This window comes from Chaetodon trifascialis, chromosome 20, assembly GCF_039877785.1.
Source record: "Chaetodon trifascialis isolate fChaTrf1 chromosome 20, fChaTrf1.hap1, whole genome shotgun sequence".
Classification (NCBI taxonomy): Eukaryota; Metazoa; Chordata; class Actinopteri; order Chaetodontiformes; family Chaetodontidae; genus Chaetodon; species Chaetodon trifascialis.
The window spans coordinates 8,865,541-8,886,510 of NC_092075.1; the positions used below are offsets into that span (position 1 = coordinate 8,865,541).

At 42.2% G+C, this 20,970-nt stretch overlaps 2 protein-coding genes across 3 annotated transcripts in view; one reads left to right on the forward strand and one right to left on the reverse strand.

The window, feature by feature from the left end:
• The window catches only part of LOC139349209 (astrotactin-2-like), a 262,594-nt gene that overhangs the window by 191,654 nt on the left and 49,970 nt on the right, over nucleotides 1-20,970 (forward strand). Inside the window, exons 14-16 of the mRNA XM_070989796.1 lie at nucleotides 6,550-6,674; nucleotides 7,849-7,953; nucleotides 8,206-8,385. Of these exons, the coding sequence (XP_070845897.1) occupies nucleotides 6,550-6,674; nucleotides 7,849-7,953; nucleotides 8,206-8,385 (410 nt within the window). The remainder of the gene's footprint in view (nucleotides 1-6,549; nucleotides 6,675-7,848; nucleotides 7,954-8,205; nucleotides 8,386-20,970) is intronic.
• On the reverse strand, nucleotides 12,235-17,461 carry trim32 (tripartite motif containing 32). 2 transcript variants are annotated; one of them, XM_070989797.1, is made up of 2 exons: nucleotides 17,379-17,461; nucleotides 12,235-16,419 (listed from the first exon to the last, which is right to left on the reverse strand). In XM_070989797.1, the coding sequence occupies exon 2, from the start codon at nucleotides 16,405-16,407 to the stop codon at nucleotides 14,350-14,352; it is 2,058 nt and encodes a 685-aa protein (XP_070845898.1). In that variant the 5' UTR covers nucleotides 16,408-16,419; nucleotides 17,379-17,461; the 3' UTR covers nucleotides 12,235-14,349. The 2 variants fall into 2 exon arrangements, with proteins under 2 accessions (XP_070845898.1, XP_070845899.1); XM_070989798.1 differs by lacking the exon at nucleotides 17,379-17,461 and adding an exon at nucleotides 17,153-17,312.

Consider the following 20,970-nt stretch of genomic DNA (forward strand, 5'->3'; position numbering starts at 1 on the left):
TAAACTGCCCACCGTTCTGCCCTGTCCTGACTCTTCAACCCTGCCTCGGGATGGACTCTTCTCCCCTCTGGAGTGCCAGTAGAGAGGTAATCTTTCCACCTGAGTCACAACTGCAATCACTTCCTATCTACCATGTTCTGAGAACTCCCGCTTCTGCGTCCAGCTCACCTCTGAACTCCGGCTCTGTGCCCGACCTGACGCATACTCTGCCTCTCTCTCACACAAACACACACAGTGGTTACACATTCGTCGTTATTGCTACTGTGCAATTAGATCATTATATGTGCACCTGTTTATTAACTCAACAGCTGAGGGATCAACATTTCTTGCGGTTAATGTTGTAACATTTTCTGTTTACACTCTGGACCATCCAACAATCTGTTTTATACCGTGTGTGCAGTCTCATGCCAAAAATATATATAGATATTGATACATAGATAGATATATAGAAAAACCCTCAACATAAAGTGCAGTAACATGCACCCACAGAAACACTGATGTTCCTTGACTCATCTTAATACCACCAGTACAGTCCTTTGGCACAGAGAAAGAGCAGCCTCTAGTGGTGACCATTATAATTCTGCTTTTTCTCCTCTTGCTTTTCTTCAGTAATTTCTTTGCTATTACAGACACACTCTTTGATTTGACGACTCTCACCTAAACGTAACTTCTGCACTTCCATGTTATTTACTAAGTGGTCATTTTAAGTGTGGCAGGATGCAGTTCATACAGTATGTCAGGATTGTGCGAACGAAGCATGACTATTAAGAGATTACAGGCTTCATCTAAATTTGGATATGGAAATATATTTGGCCTTCAGCTCCAGCAATTCAGCAATTACCAACTCCTGTCTACTGTAATTAAGTTTAAATGATTAGTGAGAGTGTTTTTTTTTTTTATATAAAATCAAATCATTCTGGTTGCTTAAACCGTTAACCTTTCACTTGGTTTCTGCTGATTGTTCTGTGGAGTTTCTGCTCAAACTGCAAAAGTTCTTCTTTGTCACATTTTCATGGGTTCTGGCTACCATTCGTGACATTTGCACAAAGATCTCACTTCCAATCTTAAATGCTGAGATAACGCTTTTTGGTGACTCATCGCAGCACAGCTTGCTGTTTAATGCAGTTATCTCCTCTGGACTGTTTACTGGAAACATTGAAATTATCACCAAACCATCTTCTGTAAATGTCTGTTACATTTTGTAGAGCCGTCTGACCTTGTTCAGCTTTGACTTAAGAAGGTTACACGTGCTCAATTAGCAGCTGAGCCAGAACAGAGACTCTAATAATCAGAATATAGCCTTTGTAAGCTTGGCACCAAGGATTTGTATGTATATTCAATACTCATTACCTCCAAGGATTTAGGGAGTCTTTGTTAGTGCTTGCATCAGTCTGCAAAGGCAGCTTCTAAATGAGTGGAAAAGAGCATCCTGCATGACTCCTAGTTTGCTGAAACTGTTAGGTTCCCTTGTTGTTCAAACCCAGGCTGCTCAGTCATTTCTGGAAACTACGGATGCAGGTATAATTCATTTTCTGAGCTGATGTGTTGGCTGTCCCACAGTCGCTCTGAAAATTGAATTTCTGAAGGCCAGACTGTGTCATTCAAATCTACAAGCCCACAATTAGTCACTGGTAGTTGATATAATTTGGCCTCTAAATGATCTGCTGCTTTTGTGGCTGTGCTTGATTCCGCTTAGCGTTTAGCCAAGAGCTTATCTGGTATTTTTTGCCCCTGGTAGGTATGTTAACCTCCTATTTGGCAGATGAGTCTGAATTTTTAAATAAAGGGAAAAACCAGAAAAGAAATGAAGGAACCCAGCAGTGCGTGTGATTTTCCAATAGAAGTAACTATTGAAAAGGCACCATTAGCCTCTATTGTTGTCAAGATGAGTTTTGAAGTTGTGGATAATGAACTGGGATGTTGTGAAATGTCGGTGCACTTAAGATGGGGTGAGAATGGTTTAATGTGTCTGATCGGTGCGGCGATGTGAGGACGTGGTTCGTGCATGGACGGAGCAGCGCAAGAACCAATTACCTCACACAATGTTTAGATAAGTACCTCTCAATATCAGTTACACAGTCACAAACTCAGATAAATATACTCACTCAAACATATGCACAAACACCTGCTCTCACAAAAGTGACTTGTAGCCTTCACGCCTATTAGAAAGTCAGATACACACTCGAACAAACACAGGGAGGCACAAAAACATTTTCTTTCCAAATTGACTTGTAGATAGTTCTCATCTGTGCCTATCACCAGAATGACTGTGATTCGGGAGGAGAGAGCAGGTGTCGCTGGGAGACTGAACAAGAGATGGAAGGAATAAAGGTTGCAGAGGGAAAACCTGAAAGGATTACCTCTGGGGACTAGGCTGAGCAAACAGCGAACAATTATTACACTCTATAGGAGAAATACTGACATTGACGTCTGGCTGTGAACTATGGGAAAAAAAGAAAAAAAGAATTTGCATGTGAGGCCTGAGCTTCACTGTGCTTAAATAATCAAATGTATCTTTACTGTGTTTGAACTGAAATAGTGCACACAGAGGGCAGGGAGACACATGGAGAATGAGAGAAAGAGAGAGAGAGAGCTTCACTATATATGCATGAAGTGGTCTTGAATATTTGTATTCATCCCACCAGATATAATTTGCAAAGCTCATGTTTTGGAGATTCTCATTCACTCAAATACAAGTTGGCCACTTGTAGACTCAAGTAGGACAGGAGGCCTGTTTGGCCAGGACGGAGCTCAGTGTCCTGCCCTTAATGAACACACATGGGTGCTGAATGAAACATGAGTAAATACCCAAGTTTTCCGACAAGCCCAGACTCACATGTGGTGGTGAGTGTATGGGAGATTGTTAAGTGTGGTAAGGCTGTATAGGAGGTTGTGTCTGAGCTTGGTGGGTAAAATAATCGGCAGGGTGCCTGGAAAGAGTGTATACACCTGGAGTGGGTCTTAATCTAGAACTAATCCTGGTTTAAAATGTTTTTTTTTTCCTTCAACTTGGCAAATGGAGGCCTTGATAAAGTTTTCTGTCAGTGGATTTCAGCCGCCTGTGTTCGTCCTCATTAGTGGCAGTATGTAAGCGTAGCTCGGAGGAGTCAAATCAGACAAAATGATGGAGGCAGAGGAATGAAATTTTCATGGGCATGAACACACATATTTAATATCTCTGTGAAAGGCACAAGACAGTGTGTGACTAAAGGGGTTTTCTCAAGGCAGACATTTTTACATGTCATTTTAGGAAAAGTACAGGTCTAATTAATATTATTCTAAGGCCTGTGTTCAGTTTAAGTCTGCAGCAGTTGTGGAGCCCTGCCGGCTCACTGTCACACCGCCATGCCTCACAGGGACACTGGACTGGAGTGTGGCTATCGTTAAAGGAATGGTTTGGTTAAGGACAAATACAACCAGCATGTCCAGCAAATGTTTTGTGACATAGATCATTAATTTGGCTCAACTGGTTTAATTCCCACTGGTAGCTGCTCTTCTGCAGACCTTTTACTCACAGCAGACATTTTGGCTTATCGTTGGAGAAGGAGCACAGGTAAAACTAATAATGATAAATAACGATGGCTGTATTCCATTTAAGTTTCAGGAAGCAATATCGGTGGGCCAGCACACTCATTAATTCTTTTGCCAGGTTTGCTACACATTAAGTTTAAGCTCGTTAGGTCAAGTCAGTGTTTGTCGCCTCAAGGGGAGATAAGTTAGCCATGGCCAGCTAACACCTGAACCATAACAAACCATTTGTGTAGGAGGAAAATGAGCTTTCTTTGACGTCTTGTTCACCACATTGGTATGTTTGCATGGCGGCGGCACAGATTAACATCTCCTCCTCTAATGAGCTGTTGGCTTAATAGATGCTTCAAGCTGACTTCCTGCCACACACATATGCAGAAACAAACACAGTCCAAGGAACTGTAGTCTCACCAAAACCACGTAAACAGAAATCTTCAGGATTGACACTTGAACTGTTCTGAATTTGCTGCTTCACCGCTTAACCTTTGCAAAAAGGGACAGATGCCACAAGAATGTACGATTGCCTTAGATGTTTTTCTTTCTTCCCCTCAAGGGGAGAAGGAGAAGGACAAGGTTAAGGACAGTTAAAGATTTTACGTGCGCTCAGGGACTGTGAACACCTGAGGTGCTGCCTTTACAATTTTTTCATTCTAGAAACAGAGTCAGTTTCCAGTTTTGTTGTTGAGTATCTCTGCAGTGGACGACGTTATGCTGCACATCACCCTCATTTTTAACCCCTGGAATGTGAATAGGTGTTGGGAGCAAAATGGCAGCATGTCAAGGACAGTCCACATCTAAAAATCCATAAAGCTACATTTCGTCTTGGTCCAAACACCTCCAAAGGTTCTCAGAGACTCAGCGTGAAGCTGGCTGATTTAATTTAGCAATCAATATGTTTTCTGTGAGCATAAGCCAGGGTAATCTTTTTACAGCACCTCTTCTCTCCCTCTCTTCTCTCATCCTCTGCCCTTGAGTCAATCCTTCCACCCCTCCACTGTAACACTAAGGCTGTGATTGCGTCTAACAGGCTTTTGTGGTTTGAGGAAGCAAAGAGAGAGACAGAAAGAGAGGAACAGGATGAAAAATTGATATCAAGTAGAGTGAAGCCGCCCCCCCTCCCCTCCCCTCCGGTCTCTATGGCACAAGGTCTGTGCTCTGAGACTTGGTCCCATAAAAGTGGATTATGGGAATTGCTGCTGCTTGCCATGCTCTCAGAATGCAGCAAGACAACTCATCTTTTTGACAGGAAATGAACTGCAGCTGCTTCGGTTCAACCAGAACTGTCTATCTGCCGAGCAAAAATGGAGTTGCATGTACACTGCCGCTGCTGTTATTTGTTTTGCCAGACTGGAAACCATGTTTAGAGTTAATATTCCGTTCAAACGTCTCAGCTGCCTATACGTTTATGGCTGTTGTGTGCTATCTCACAGCATAGCGCAGTATGTGGGTCTTCTTCTTGTACCCTTCCCTCTCACAACTCATGCGTCTTTTCTCATTACGGTCCTTTCTTGTACGTACCGTCTCCAGCAGAGAGGGATTGCAGGGGGTCTGTCTTAGTCTTGGCTACGGCTCTCTGTTCCTCCCACAAACTGGGGCGCATAACTGGTTTCTTTACTGGACATCACACACTAACGTTTTTGAGTGTTTTTGTGAGCCTTGAGCCGAGCACCTTCATTCTTCCCTCTGTGAGGCAGAGCAGATGAAAGATGTCAGAGCATAAAGCATTATCATAGAAAAACTTGCCAGACAAAAGAACAGAGAAATCTCCAAATCCCTGTCTCTGAATGATTCAGGAGGCCAGCAGCTGGACGGGGCATTGGAACATGTCGGGATTGTAGATATTTATTGTGAACTGTTGTTGTTGAGTTGTTTTCATGGAGTTCTGTAGCTGCACCCCTGACTGCTGAATCTCTTAGGTATCTCTGCGTGGTTTCTAACCTGACAGTAAAGTCAAAGGCCTGGATCACCCGACTCATACAGACAGCAATGAAAATCATGGGAGGTCATCAACATTCCAGTCTTCAGGCTATTTTTCAGCAAACCATAATCAGACAGACCCAAAAAAATCACGTCAGACCCTGCGTATGTTCTCCATCCTGAGTATCAGGTCCTCTCCTCATGCATCCACCTTGTTAACCCACCAGCCCCCCTGCTTCATCCCCAAGTAGCAGAGAGAGTGCAGGGCAGAGGTTGTTTAGTTGAATATGTTAGTCTAGCCTGTCTGACTCACTGACCCTTTGTCTGACTGAGGTTTGTACAAGTTGAATTTGTGGCCCCGACCATGGCTCTGAACAATCAGTAGCCTAACTGTGCTGTGTATTGATAAACCCATGATGCCGAAGTAGCAGACAGATTTGTAATTGCATCTTCTTCTCTCAGTCCTGCCCTTCTCTCCTACTCTTAAGGACTAAAAATAAACTATGAAATATAAATACTTAATTGTATATGAAACATACTTTGCACTCAGTGTAATTGTGCTGACATTTTCAGAAATTTCACAAATCTATCAATTGATTCATGGAAAAAGGTGATCAGCAGATTAATCCATAATGAAAATAATCATTAGCTACAGCCCTATACAAAATATTTCATAAGCTCCACCTCAGCCCACTACAACAGTAATATCCTGCTTTGACATTAATCATTTAGTCATAATAATCCAGTGATATATGCCATTATAACAGTCACAGTTTTCTGCATTGAGTACTTTTACTTTTGATACGTTAAGTATGTATGGTATCACCCAGGCTGGAGTACTCGAACTCCCTCTGTTTCCCATTTACAACAAATTAAAAAAGCCGCTACATGGTTATTACAAAGATCCAAGAAATGAGACCACATCATCCTCACACTGGCTATGTACAAATATGTCTTATGCTTGTTTGTATGTCTTTCTATAGCGCTATATATCTGAAATAAACTTACATACTTGAGCAAACATTTTCAATGCAAGACCCCTCCACCACTGATGAGGAACTAAATGTGGTTTGCTATTCTTTATTCTTTCTGTCTCTCTCTCAGGGACAACAACTTCATTAAGGACTTTCCGCAGCTAGCCGATGGTCTCATGGTCATCCCCTTACCAGTAGAGGAACAGTGTCGAGGGGTGTTGTCTGAGCCTCTTCCCAACCTTCAGCTCCTAACAGGTGAGTGTGTCTGAGTTTGAGAATAATAGACAAGTAGATTCCATTCATTGCGTTTCTCCAGGGGCAGCTCTATTATCTCTCTGTGAGCCATTAATAGTCGGGGCGACATTTATTCAGGGCTGACTACAGTCAGTGCAACTGTCTGAAGAGGGGGAAAACGTTGGACTCATGTTCATATTCAACAACATGTCTGTGTCTCAGTCCTGAGACCATTTCAACATTTGTCCAGGCCTGAGAGGATTATATAGACACTGGTAAATACAAAAAGTCAGTGTCCTCTTGTTGCTGATATGTACTACTTTTTTTCCGAAATCCAGTGCAGAATCATTAAACTCTATGGGCTGTGTCCATGTGCTCTTAAAACCCAAACCCCCTCTCAAAATGCTATCATAACCACAAAGTGTTATGTTAATACGTGCCCACACACATACACGTGTACTAGACCTTGCAAACTCTAACACTTAACCTCCCGTCCTTCCCGTCCTCATCCTTTTATCCTTTTCTTGACTGTTCCACCCCATCTTGTGGAGGACAGAGTCACTTAGACATTTGGCTTGAAACCTCCACCTCTGCTCCCTAATCCCTCCATTAGCTAAATTGCCATTCGGTCCACATTGACCCCTGAGACTTTAACTCGGGTTCTGCTTTCACCAGAATTGGACGCGCATGCACGCACGCACACAGAAACGCAATGGCAGTTTTTCAACATGCATGAATGTCTCAGGTGGAAAACGCTCTCCAGGCGCACAGGATCAAAGTTCCCATACGCAGTTTTCCTCTCTCCCCCTCTCGCTCTTCCCTTCTGTGACTTTAGTTCTAAACTGCTGTGAAAGTTTGATAATTGAATTGCAGAGAAAGGCGAGATTGCTCCCGCTTCTAATGTCAGCAATCCAATTGGAGTTCAAGTAGCGCTATATATCTGCCATTGATCTATGAGCAGCTGGGATGTGGGCTTTGATAATAAATGATGTGAAGGCAATAATGTATAACAGTAGATCTGCAATAACCTGTCCAAATGAAATGATGGATTTTATTGATGTATTTGTTTATTTTGGAATTTCAGCTGCTCTTTACGGGTCTGAGTTTAGTAATTTCTTTTAAATTGTTAGATTTGTTGTGTTTGGTATATCTTTCTTAATTTGTATCCTCATTCCCTTGATTTTGTTGCCCTCAGGGGACGCCCAGTTCAGCGAGGCGGTGGGCTATCCTATGGTTCAGCAGTGGAGAGTGCGCAGCAATCTGTACAAAGTCAAACTCAGCTCCATCACCTTATCTACAGGTCAGTGTCCGAAGAATCTGACCTGATTTCTTAACATCACAAAGCACTACACACATCAGTTTAACTCTAATCAGTGCCCAAGGAAGTATTAAGTTGCTTTTACTGTACTTTTACTTATTTATGCATCTGTCTGTGCCCTTGTTTTGACATTAATTCCACATTCTAAGTACACATGTAAGCCAAATCTTAATATCCAACTCATCCTTCTGCACACAAAATCACCATTCTTCCATCTCCTTCCTGACCTGCTAGGCTTTTCTAAGGTGCTGAAGACGCTGTCGGCAGAGAGCACACGTGAGGAGCTGCTGGCTTTTCTCCAGCAATACGGCAGCCACTACGTGTCTGAGGCCCTGTATGGCTCCGAGCTCAGCTGCAGCATCTACTTTCCCAGCAAGAAGGCCCAGCAGCAGCTCTGGCTGCAGTATCAGAAAGGTGAGCATGCTGACTGACAGACAGACAGACAGGAAGGAAGGAAGGGAGGAAGGGAGGATCGAAGGAAGGCAAAAAAGTAATGAATTCTGGAGAGGTGAATGGAGATGCCATCCTCACACATTGATTTTTTTTTAGGGGGAAATCTGTCAAAGGCAGAGAGATTTATGTAACGTATCATTTTAAAATTTAATAAGTCTGTGGAGGAGAGTAGGCCATGTTTTGAAAAAGGGTAAAATAGTGGTAAATTTAGGGCTGATGGGGCTACTGTCTATTGTAAGTAGGACAAAAACCTTTTCCAAATCAAAGCAGCCTATCACAATACGCAGTGAACAGAAGCTGAGAAAGATTTACTGTAATTTAATGGGGGGTATACTTTGAGTATTAACTAAACTGGGTTATGTTTAAAGACTCCATCCTTCCTTAATTCACTGCCTGGTTAAAAGGCAGAATAGGTTGCCTGAATTGAGTTTTCAGCATCCCAAATGCATCTTACAGCATTGTTCCATTAAAAGAGTGTTTCACTAGCAAAGACCACAGTGATAAGATACAGATCTGTGATGGTTTAATGCATATTATGGATGAGGAGAGCATAGGTGATGAGGGATGAGGGTCAAGGGATGAGGGAAAGGAGGGATGAGGGTTGATGGATGAAGGGAATAAGGGATGAGGGGAAAGAGGGATGAATGGATGAGGGGTGAGGGATAAAGGGAGAAATCTGTGTCATGGATGGATGGATGGATGGATGGATGGATGGATGGATGGATGGATGGATGGATGGATGGATGGATGGATGGATGGAGTGTGACGATGGACCAGTGTGAGCTGCCAGAATGGAGATGGGATGGAACCAGGGGACCCCATAGGCTCCTGTATTCAAATGAGAGACAAGGGAGGGAGAAAAAGGGGGGGCTGGGGGTTACAAAAACTGAGTTAAATGGGAAATTAATTAATCAGGCAAGCTTAAATACTATTACATACTTCGAGTCAAGGAGGGCACGTGTCCCACACCCATACCCCCTTACATAACGAATCTGTTTCAATGCCACGTGCTTTATAGCAGGGACAGGTTTCAGATTTCATTTCAGCAAGACTACAGCGTTCATCTGGTCTGAAATGTGTCAATAAAATCACCTGATCGAGCGTGTGACTGGGATGAAAACATGCATATTAGTGCATTCTCCGTGACACATTGTGCCTATCCAGGCTTGAAAGAAGGGAAGGGACACCAGGAAGGGAAGTTGTGAAATAAAGTGCACAAAACTTGACAGAAAGTAGTAAGTAAATGAGTACATTGGTAGTTTTTATAACGCTACATTTCACAACTTTATCTTTACAGTACATGCAAAACATATGATCATCTTTAAAAAAATGTACAGTTATAAACTACCCAGCAACCCAAATAGTTAAAATTAGGCCGGTCTCAACAGACATTACTGTCATGTTAATGATACATCTATAATGGCAGGGGCCATCTGACTGAGTACTCCTGTTTTTGATTTTCTGAGATATTGAATACGGGAATCTGTAACTTTCATTTTTCTACCTTTACTGAAGGATCTGAATACTTCCAAGACATGATAAGGCTATAAAGTAAGCTTCCTGCTTTTGAAAATAACACTCATCATAGGTTTCAAAAGCCTTCATTACTGCATACCTACTGCATAAATCAAAATGTGAGGATGCAATGTTAGGATGCTACAGCCAGCCACTTATGATGATAGAGGTGGTTAGCTTTTACTAGGTAGGGGCCACATGGGAAAGTGAAAACTGTATAAATAAGCACATTTGATAAAAGCAAACAGAAATGTTGAAAGGTATAAAGAAACGCTGCGACTGAGTTTGTTTCATAAATGTTTATTGCACTCAGATTATCAACAATACAAACATGAATTTGACTACACAGAGATGTCTGAAATGTGTTCAACACATTGGAAAATTCACAGCCTGTAAAGGACAAAACACTTTAAACACATGGGAGTTTGGTTCATTAACATACTGCAGTATTACGATCCAACGGTGCAAACGAATAAACTCTGAAGAAGTATGAAGGGAAATAACTTGTTTGCAATGACACATAATAAAACATATTCAGGTGATGTGAGACACTCTGATGTTCAGTACACTGACACAAGGACACTTGATTTTTCTAGCATTTTATGCTTTTTTCTGTCACTGTTAAAGTTTGAATAATCTGTAGTAATGACTAATTCTAGTGACCACTTGAATAAAGTGTAAGCACTGAGAGAAGGAAACAGTTCTGATGGCAAGGTTGACATGCAGCTTGGATTAAAACCTATGAGTTGAGTGTTGAGATATGACATGACCTAACAATGAAACAAAAACATTGTGTAAAATTAAAAAAAAAGCACAATTTCTATGACTTTTTCTCTTAACGCTTTGCTTATGCAGAAATATTAAAAACACACTGTTTATGATACAGCTCGGTTCTCAGACGTGTAACTGTATGTAGCTGTTTAATAGGGCTCCAGGTGCAGAGTTAAGGTCAGCTTTGTGAAATTATTTCTTTTAAGGCTCAAACTGAGTCAGTATGTGATATGCTCTTATGAGCAAACCTGGACTGGAAGATACATATGGCCTCAGAGCAGGCATATTTGCTATTTACGACTTTATAGACACACAGTATGTTACATACAATATCGATGGGCGGTTGTCAATGATTAACTTGATCCCCCATATTTAGGCCACTAAATATTTTGATTAAAGGTGTCTTTTATTGTTATTTTACCTGAAAGCATTATCTAATGCTTCATACAGACTCAAAAATTCAACAGCTCTACATAAGAAAATAATAAATACATGCGGATATAGATTCATTTAATGTTGACTAACACTAGCACCAACTAGCAAAACACTGTATATGGCTGTTGTCTTTACCATATCTACCAACACCAGAGAACTCAGGCTGCAAGTTGTCCAGTGCTGAATAAAAACCTGAGGGAGACATAGCAACAAGGACGCAAAATGCGAGTGTGACAACGGCAGGTTTGGTGTGTGTGATGCTGGAGTTTTCACACATCATTATCCAAGCAGTGTTAGTCTGAACACTCCTGCCACTGATCCCCACAAATACTGTGCTGCCACAAGCCAGGTGTAAGGAAATGATGGCATGGAACAAGTTCTCTGGAATCAACGTCAAATTTGTAAACATTATTCAAGGTGTAGATCTCTGCTGTAGCCTCCTGCTTAATGCAGTCTGGGTGCTGGAGCTATTTAGTATTAGCTATATTGGCATAGCAACTAAAAGTAATTTATAGATGACTGTGTGATGTGGGAAGGGCCTTCCAAGTTACAAAGGTCATCTGGGGCCTTAGAAGTGCTACTCTTCATAATGGACCCACTTCTGTTTGAGACAATGGACTAAAACTCGGAGCTACAGTGTCATCAAAGCTAATGCTAAATGCTGCAGGCTGGGCAAAAAGCAGGCAGAAGGCGATAGAGAAGCCTGAAACTGTATGACTGAGCACAACGGCCAGAAAGGGATCTGGAGCAGGTGAATTTTATCTCGCCGATGGTTACCTCAACCTGCCCCCTAGTGACACAAGTGAGGCTGTGGCTGACAAGTCACAAGGAGAAGGTTGAACGAAAGAGCATACAGAGAGAAGCAGGTTTGTGGATCAGACAGTAGACGCTGCTTGAAGATTTCAGAACAGGGTACTCAGGTTGTGTTTGATGTACACAGGCTAGTTAGGCAGGCAGTATTAATAAGTACTGGAAAATAATTAATAATAATAATAATAATAATAATCTACAAATTACACCTCATTAAACTTTATTCTGATTGCATTAACTGAGTGACCCTCACAGAAGCTTTGACAAAATACATTTAACAAATGAGGGTGTCTTCTTTATTAGTATTATAAGCCTACAGAAAAGATGTAAACCCATAAAACTCCAGCAAATGACATATCACAACTGCTCTCTTTCCTGTAGGTAATTTAATATTCTACACTTAATGCTCCCTGAATGTTACTGAATGCAATTCCATGAATGCTGATTCCTGGTTACTGTTTTATCAGGAGCTAACTGCACAGTAAACTTTAAAGCTGCCAGATGCATTCAGCAACATCAATGTTAGTCTGTGCTACTAAAACCTAACACTAGGAAACAGTGTCGTGTCAATAATAAAGTGCTTCACAGGCCAAAAGCCTCGGTATGCTTTATTTCGTATGTAAATACATGTTCATTTTCGCCTCTTCTTCCTCCCATTTTAAGTCCGCAAAGCTGAGCCAAATCAGTGAAAGCCATGCATCACACATAGTCGGGGTGGGGGGTGGATAAAGCAGTCAATAACAGAGGAGGGAAAATCATCTGGACTTTGTGCCCGCATTAGCTTTAACATCAATGGCTTCTTTCACTTATTTTAATGTGACACACTGCGTCAGTATTCTCAGACGTAAAAGTGTTGCGATGTTGCGAGTCTGTTTTAGTGCTGCAATCCATTATGATAATCAGGTGAGAGGCAGCTCAAGTAGCTGATTTTTAATTTGAGGTATTAAAATAAAATCCAGTGTGCTTAAAACTGAACCAAACCGACTAGAACATTCATTTCCAGTTTTTCCCAATTGTTTAAACACGCTCCCTGAAACCATCGCTCAATTTCTCAAAACTCTAAACACAAAACTGATTAAAGTTAAACATCTTGTCAAAAACTTCTCCAGCAAAATGAAGCACTGCACCCAAATCCATGTTCTCTCTTCTCAAAACTGATTCTTTCCACTGAAACAACACATGCACAGCTATCACACGAGTATCTCTTACAGAGCGTCAGTTAAACTCTGGTGCAAATCATTTAAAACTGTTAGGATAGATCACGTCCTGAACAAACACAAGCTTTGAATCAAACAGGTAGATCTGTTCATCTGTCTATTCTGTGAAAAGTTATATTACTGTAATTACTGAGGACAGTTGTGTGCCTGTTCTCATCTCTTAATTGCTGGATAACTGAGGCTATTGTGAAGCGCTCCAAATTCAACTGGCCCCACTGCCCAACTTGTTGAGCTGTGACTGAGTACATGATCGACCTCCTCCTCCTCTTGCTCTCTGTTCTCTTGCTCCTTTTTTTCCTCAGCACAGTCGAGGTCACCTGAGGCCTTTTTTTTTACAACCACGATTCCAAAAAAGTTGGGATAGTAACAGAACATGGACAACGGTTTTATCAAATGTTCCCGAGCCCATGTAGTAATATCCTTTATACAATCATCTGCTCACAAAGTGGTGAACCTCGCTCCATCCTGATTACGTGTGGAATGTTCCAAACAGGTGTTTTTGGAGCATTCCACATCTTCCCCAGTCTTTTGTTTGAAACGTATCGCTGCATCAAATTCAGAATAAGCAGATATTTACAAAAATCAATGAAGTTGATGAGGTAAAGCATTAAATATATTGCCTTTGTACTGTTTTATAACTGAGTACATGTCACAAAGAATTAGCAAATTATCACATTCTATTTCATTTTCGTTTCACACAGCATCCCAACTTTTTCTGGAACTGGGGTTGTATGCTCTGACACACGATTGAGTGTTGTCTGAACATGTGAGTGAGACCAGCGGATAATTATGGCGTGGCATTTTGAATGCCAGTGTGTGTCTTCCAGGTGAACAAAGTGCGTTAAATGATGCGATCTGTGCTTAGGCTTTTGCAAAAATGTGATTTAGAATTAAAATTTCAATGAAAACAATGAGATTGTGCTTAGAGCTTAGCAGTATGGAGTCATGTTGTTGATACATGAGCTTCAAGTTTTCAGAATTGTGTGCATAGTTCCATTTATTGTGTGTATACAATTGGGAAAAACTGAAATAACCCAATGAAAGCTGGAGTGAGAATTGTTTGGACTGCAGCCAAACTAAAGTGACAGATAACAGTGTGTTTCTGCCTTTACCAAACTTCCACAAACACCTACCAACACACAACTACTAAACCTCTCAGGTGAACTGGATTGTTCCTCTAGGACGTGGAGGAGTGTCTCCTCTGGATGTAAGTGTAGACTTTGACACAGTGGTCCCAACAATCCAGCACTAGCAGTTGTCCTTTCTGGGTGGTGGCCACTCCTACAGGGCAGGTCAACCCTTCCTGGATTAGAATTTTGAATCCACCCTCTTTGGGAAACTGGAGGATTTCTTTTCTGCCACTGTCCGTTACCAGCAAGTCCCCATTGGCGTCCACACACATGCCAGTGATACAGCGGAAGTCCTCTGTCTCTGAGAAGAAATGGCTGAGCTGCTTGCCTAGCTGGCCATCGCTATCCACTGAGCCAATAGAGAAGCCACCCTCCAGGTGGGGCTCATTATGGCGCTTCTCAAAGTTCAGGGCCAGCCCCTGGGTGAAATAGACCGTTCCAGCTGCATCACAAGTCACAAACTTTGGCCGCACAGCAGAGCACAATCGGTTGTAGCTGACCACACCGACATTGCGGTCCACTGCTAGACACCACAGCTTGCCACCTTCCACATCTGACACCACGAACTGACCTGATGGCATGGCAGTAATACCCCAGGGTTTAATCAGCTGGTTCTTATGGCAGGCCACACACTGTCCATCCATAGTGTAGACTTTAACTGAGTTATCGTAGTTGTCAGTGACCCCTATCAGGCCTTGAGGAGTGACAGCAATGGACAAGGGGATGAGGTTAGGCAGGTCAGCTCCAAGGAAGCTCAGGACAAAGTTGTCAATGCTACTGGCATTGCGGCGGATTTCACGCTGGAAACCTTTGCGATTAAATATCTGGATGCGGTAGTTGCCACGGTCAGCCACCAGGACCTCACCGTGTGGTGTTACACAGATGCTGACTGGTAAATTGAACATGCCGGGTAGAGTTCCCTTGCAGCCCATCTTCTTCACAAACTGGCAGGCTGGGGGCCCTACACTTGCAGCAGCTCCTCCAGGTGATCCCCCACCTGCATCCATGGACTTTGACTTAAAGCTGCCAGGTGAACCACATACTGCCTCCTCTACAGCTGCAACCATGTCAATGTCTCGGTAAAGATCCACTGGGACCCCTGCTGCACCACCCGTAGCCCCTACTGCCCCAGCTACACCATCTACATCACCCTCAATTGCAATCTCCAACTCCTCATCATCTGTATTGACAGTATAAGTATTTGTGGTCACTTGGCCCACTTCGACAGGTTTAGAGTGCTCTGTTCTGACCAGTTCTGGCTCTTGCAGCTGAAACATGGTGGGCAAGCTGCTCCTCAGATCCAGCTCTTCGTCATCATCTTCACGACCTCCGCCATCATCCTTTAGCAAAGCGATATCGCTCTGCCTCACTAGCATTGTCAGGTAATCACAGCGTGACACCACTTTTACCTCTGCAATGTTGAGGAGATATGTCTGCTCCTCCAGGACCTGCCCATTTAGCTTCTCCACTTCTGCCATGGAAGCTGTAAATGTCCTTCGGGACCGCCTGAGCTCCTCTTGAAGACGCAGCTCAGCTTTAGCATAGTCCTGCTGCACTGCCTGGTATTTTAGTCTCAATGACTTGTTAATGTTTTCAATAGCTGTCTTTTTCTTCTGAATTTCCCCCATAACATCACGCAGAGCAGTCAGCTTGCCACCCAGTTCTTTGCGACGCTGTTCAGCAGCCACCCTAATCGGCTGGACTGAATGGCCTTGATGCAGGTGGCCGTCTCCTTTACAGAGCTCACAGAGGACTGTGGCACAATCATGGCAGTACTGTCGTGGTAGGCGGTTGCAGCAGGATTTGCACATTAGGGCAGCAGCAGCAGCACTGCAGGATGTAGTACAATCTAAAATCTTGAGCACAGTGAGATTATCGGCCAGCTGGGAGATACTGCTCATACGGGAGACCTTGCTACAGAAGGGGCAGCGCACACCATTGATAGTATTAGCCAATAGCTTCTCTAGACACTGCCGGCACACTGTGTGACCACACTGCAGGAGTTTGGGTCTCATTTGTTCCTGGTTGTAGGTCTCCAGGCAGATGGGGCATTCAAGAACCTCTCTCATTAGATCTGGGTCCAGGGAGGAAGATGCCACCGCCATTATGGTCCTTTCCTTGAGTGCAAAAAACAGAAATGGCATTGTAACATTTTACCATTCTGTACTCTGTATGAAAGAGAGCAAAACACAATATCATTAACTCCAGTGAGGAGATAACTCTGTGAGCAACAGATTAAAGCTGCGATGCCTCACAGCTACGTTGCGTATTACATTGGATTCAGTAGTGTTTTGTAGCAACAGAAAATCGATTCTCAAATTCTCATCTCATAGTCTGACCCTCATCTGATGCACTGTGACTGTGTGACAATAAATTATGCAGTGCTAAACACAGCCACAGACCCAATGTTAGTGAGCTCGTTTGCAGCTTACGTATAAGGCAAATAAACAAGTATGTGGCCAGCTATAACCAGCACAGCAAGCTAGCTCTTCTCGGTTTCAGAGTGGCTCGTTGTCGCAGTGTAACTCACGTAAACATGAGGCGAACATCACTGACTGGGCGACAAGCTGACAAGGACACATTCACTGACAACAACTACTGGTTAACAGAATGCAACACTAACATTAGTTACAGCTGACTACATCCCCATGCTAGCAAAGAGCTACCATAACAAGGCAATGACAGGTAAGCTAGCTAATTGGTGTATTGTTATTTATGAGTGAGCTCATTGGCACACGTTGAAGTTAATGTTCGTACGCAATGATGACAGGCTGAGTGATATGAAAGCTAACAAGGTTATATCTCACTGAAGGCACCGTGGTGTTTTTTTATGCTTTAAAACAGACTGACCTTGCAGACGACACTGACAAACGATTTACACTGCGAATTCCCTCATTTTAGACAAGTAAATCGGAGGCCTCTCGACAAAACAACAAACGTTAACGCAGCGTAGTGACAACGCGACAATGATATTCATCATTATCACGGGGCCGCTTCTGATGAACGTGCACTAAAAGATAATGTAAGCGTCTCATCGTAATGTTGCTCTTCTGACATTTCTGCCTTGTAGCATTACCTTATCCTCAGTATTAGCTGGTTGGAAGTACAGAGGTTGTGATGGGCGTGCTGTGTTTCGGCTACTGCAGCTGCTAGTCAAGAGACTGCAGTGTTGACGACGTCACGCACGCAGAGCCGGGGCGTTACGCATTACGCACAGCTCTGACGACTCTTCTGATTGGCTGCTGTGTTGCCTTCTACAAGGGCACACAGGGGTCCTGGTGATATACATTCATGGTCCTAATACAGTTCGTAGGGATTTATTGATATGTCACTTCCAGCATGAGGGGAATGCCTCAAGATTAAAGTATTTTACTCTTTCATTTGCCTTGTTCTTATATCTCATACACAGAACAGGGGGCAAAAGAGTTTGTAAGGCAAAGTGCATTATATTGATTTCAGTGTACTGCACCACTCTAAATACTTCTTCCTGCAAGAATGCAATTTGTTCAACACTAATTAAATATACTATAACTAGCAACAGTTTTTCTTTTTAGTTCAGTAATAAATACCAAATATTATTGTATGTTATTGTAGTCATCTGGCCTTTAAAGAGTAAATATGTAAGACGACTTAACTTGAATTAACAAGCAAACATACCTATAACTGAGAAAATAAGTCTCACAGAAAGAACCTGAAGTACTGCTCACTGGCTGTTATTATATGTTATAAACATCCAGATGTGGTGACACGTAAGACAGTAAGTATAGAAAGACACCACTAGATGTCAGACTAAGTCTTAGAAGATGGCCATGCAACGCCTGTGCACACAGAATGAGGAAGACAGAATATGAGAATTAGGTCCTTCCAAAAAAGAATGAAGCACTTTTAAAACAAAAAGTGGAGAACTGTGGAATATCAGTTTAGATTCTCATTTAACATAGATAATAAAAAAGATGAATAATGTATTTAGGCAGTAGAGCCACTGCATCTTCAAATATTTTATATAGCAAAGTAGGAGGTACAGCTCATACACAGATGTGCATTTTATTAGCATATGTTTTCCTGCTGTACCAATATTTTAAATGACTGTAAAATTATTAGGAATTATCAGGTACTGTAAATAACAAGAGTCAGTTAAAATCAGAGGTCTGTGCTACATGTAGCTGTTTTAATAAAACAAAAACAACATTGCCAACAGTATATCAACCAGCATCTGTGAAACTGCTATGGAAGGTATCTGACACCTTTGCTGTTGTTGCCTGGGCAACATAGCCCTGGCCAGAGGGGTGAAGTGTCCCTGATGAGTAATTATACTGCAACCAGTCTACAAAGACATTTTAATTAACAATGGCAGTGTAAGATCAATGGCTAGAAAATGCTCTCCATTTATCTCCTTGCTCTGTTTGATGACAGGCAAGTGTTGCATAAGTGTCACATTCATTCCACACAGCAAACAGATGTCATAGTTTATAAAAAGGCAAAATGACGGGCCACTCCTTTAACTGCACCAAAATACACGTAGTCCACTTTAATCTGTCCTTGTGAAGGGTGTCGCCGTTGGTCAGACGTCTCTTACACTGTACATTGCACAAACACAAATAAACAGACACTCAGACAAAATACTTTAGTGATCCCAGATGGAAATTATATGTTATATTTGTTTGCTACCAGTCTCAAAGCAACATTTACAGTACAGACAGCTGAAGACGTTTTAATACTTCAAAGTAAACAAAGAATAGGGGAAAGTAGATGTAGAAGTAGCAATACCACAGTGCAGTAATACTATGTTACGAGTAAAAGTCCATCCATCCATCCATTATCTATACTGCCTATCCCTTTCGGGGTTGCGGGGGGCTGGAGCCTATCCCAGCTACAATGGGCGAGAGGCGGGGTACACCCTGAACCGGTCGCCAGCCGATTGCAGGGCCACATGCAAAGACAGACAAACATTCACACTCACACTCACGGACAATTTAGAGTCATCAGTTAACCTAATGAGCATGTTTTTGGTCTGTGGGAGGAAGCCGGAGTACCCGGAGAGAACCCACGCATGCACGGGAAGAACATGCAAACTTCACACAGAAAGGCCCTGCCTGACCCGGGGATCAAACCGGCAACCTTCTTGCTGTGAGGCATGCGCACTACCTGCTGCGCCACCGTGCAGCCCACAAGTAAAAGTCATGCATTTAAAATCAGCATCAATATATCCTTAAAGTACCAAAAGTGTTGCAGATGAAAAATGTGGGTCTGTTTTTGAGATATTTCTATATATTTCCCCCGAGGATAAAGTCTTATTTATATAATAATGTCACAATTTATTTGTTAATCATGTTTTGTAACCTGAATCTGGAAAGTAACTCATAAGTAAAGTTATCAAATAAATGCAGTGGAGTAAAAAAATCCTCAATATTTGCTTCTGAATTGTAATGGAGTAGTAGTATAAAGTTGCAGAAAATGGAAATACTGAAAATCTTACTTGGAGTGCAGCACTTGGATAAATGTGCATAGTTACTTTCCACCACTGCCTGTGAACTATTAACGTCAGCTAGCTCTGACAACCACATTACCTTGACTGTGTTTTATTTTCTTCACATCAGTGCCAAATCGATCATAAAATGCATTTGTGTACAAAGATGTAAACAACTGTATGCTGGGGTGAAATGAGGTAAATGGGGTGAGAGGGAATACGACCAGTTACCCACAGCCAACCTGAGCTGCTGGGATTTAATGTGAGAGCTCATTTCAGGAGCTCTTTTCTCCATCTGTACTGCCTCAAGAAATGCATATAATTGGGCTCTTGGGCCACCCCTTGAGCCTGTTTACATACTGTTGCACATGAAGTTACCGCCCACCCTTTCAACTGCTTGCCAGCGTCTAACAGATGTACACAGGGAGTAAACCACAAAGACATACATACAGTGAAGAGAAGTATGTACAGACTCAGTTCTCTCTTGCACACAGACACACACAGCGGGTTCATAGCTACAGCTGAGGACACCAGGGTCATGTCCTCAGTGTTTTTGCTGGGAATTTGGAAGTTTCAGTCATTTTTAAAGCTGATATCAATATATTTTACAACCCTGATTCACTAAAAGTTAGGACTCTGTGTAAAACGTAAATAAAAATGGAATGCAATCATCTGCAAACAGACTGTGTTTACCAGCAACAGTGTTACTAAGTGTGCCTGAGGCCATGTAGTCATATCCTTTTGAGGATGTCCCTTTCATACCAAATCATGATACTATCACCTGTTACCAATGAACCTGTTTACCTGTTGAATGTTCCAGCCAGGTGGATTTTCAAGCTTTCCACAACTTTCCCAGTCTTCTGTTGCTCCTGTCCCAACTTCTTTGAAAAGTGTTGGTGGCATCAAATTCAGAATAAGCAGATATTTCCAAAAATTTGTTGGTTGATGAGGTAAAATGTGAACTACATTGTCTCTCTACTGCTTTCAATTGAGTCAAAAAGGATTAACAAATCATCACATGCTGTTGTATTTATATTTTCCACAGCATTCCAACTTTTTTTGAATTGGAAATATACTCATGAACCAAGTAATCCCTCAAAAAACGTCTGTAGCATTTCAACATTTAGCTTTTTTTATGGCAGTGATTTGTTGCAACAGCTGGTTTAGTCTAGCCTGTTAGCTAGCACTAAGGTGTTTTTTT

Coding starts and splice junctions, on each gene's coding strand:
- trim32 (XM_070989797.1), bottom strand. CDS start 16,407: ATGGCGGTGGCATCTTCCTCCCTGGACCCAGATCTAATGAGAGAGGTT.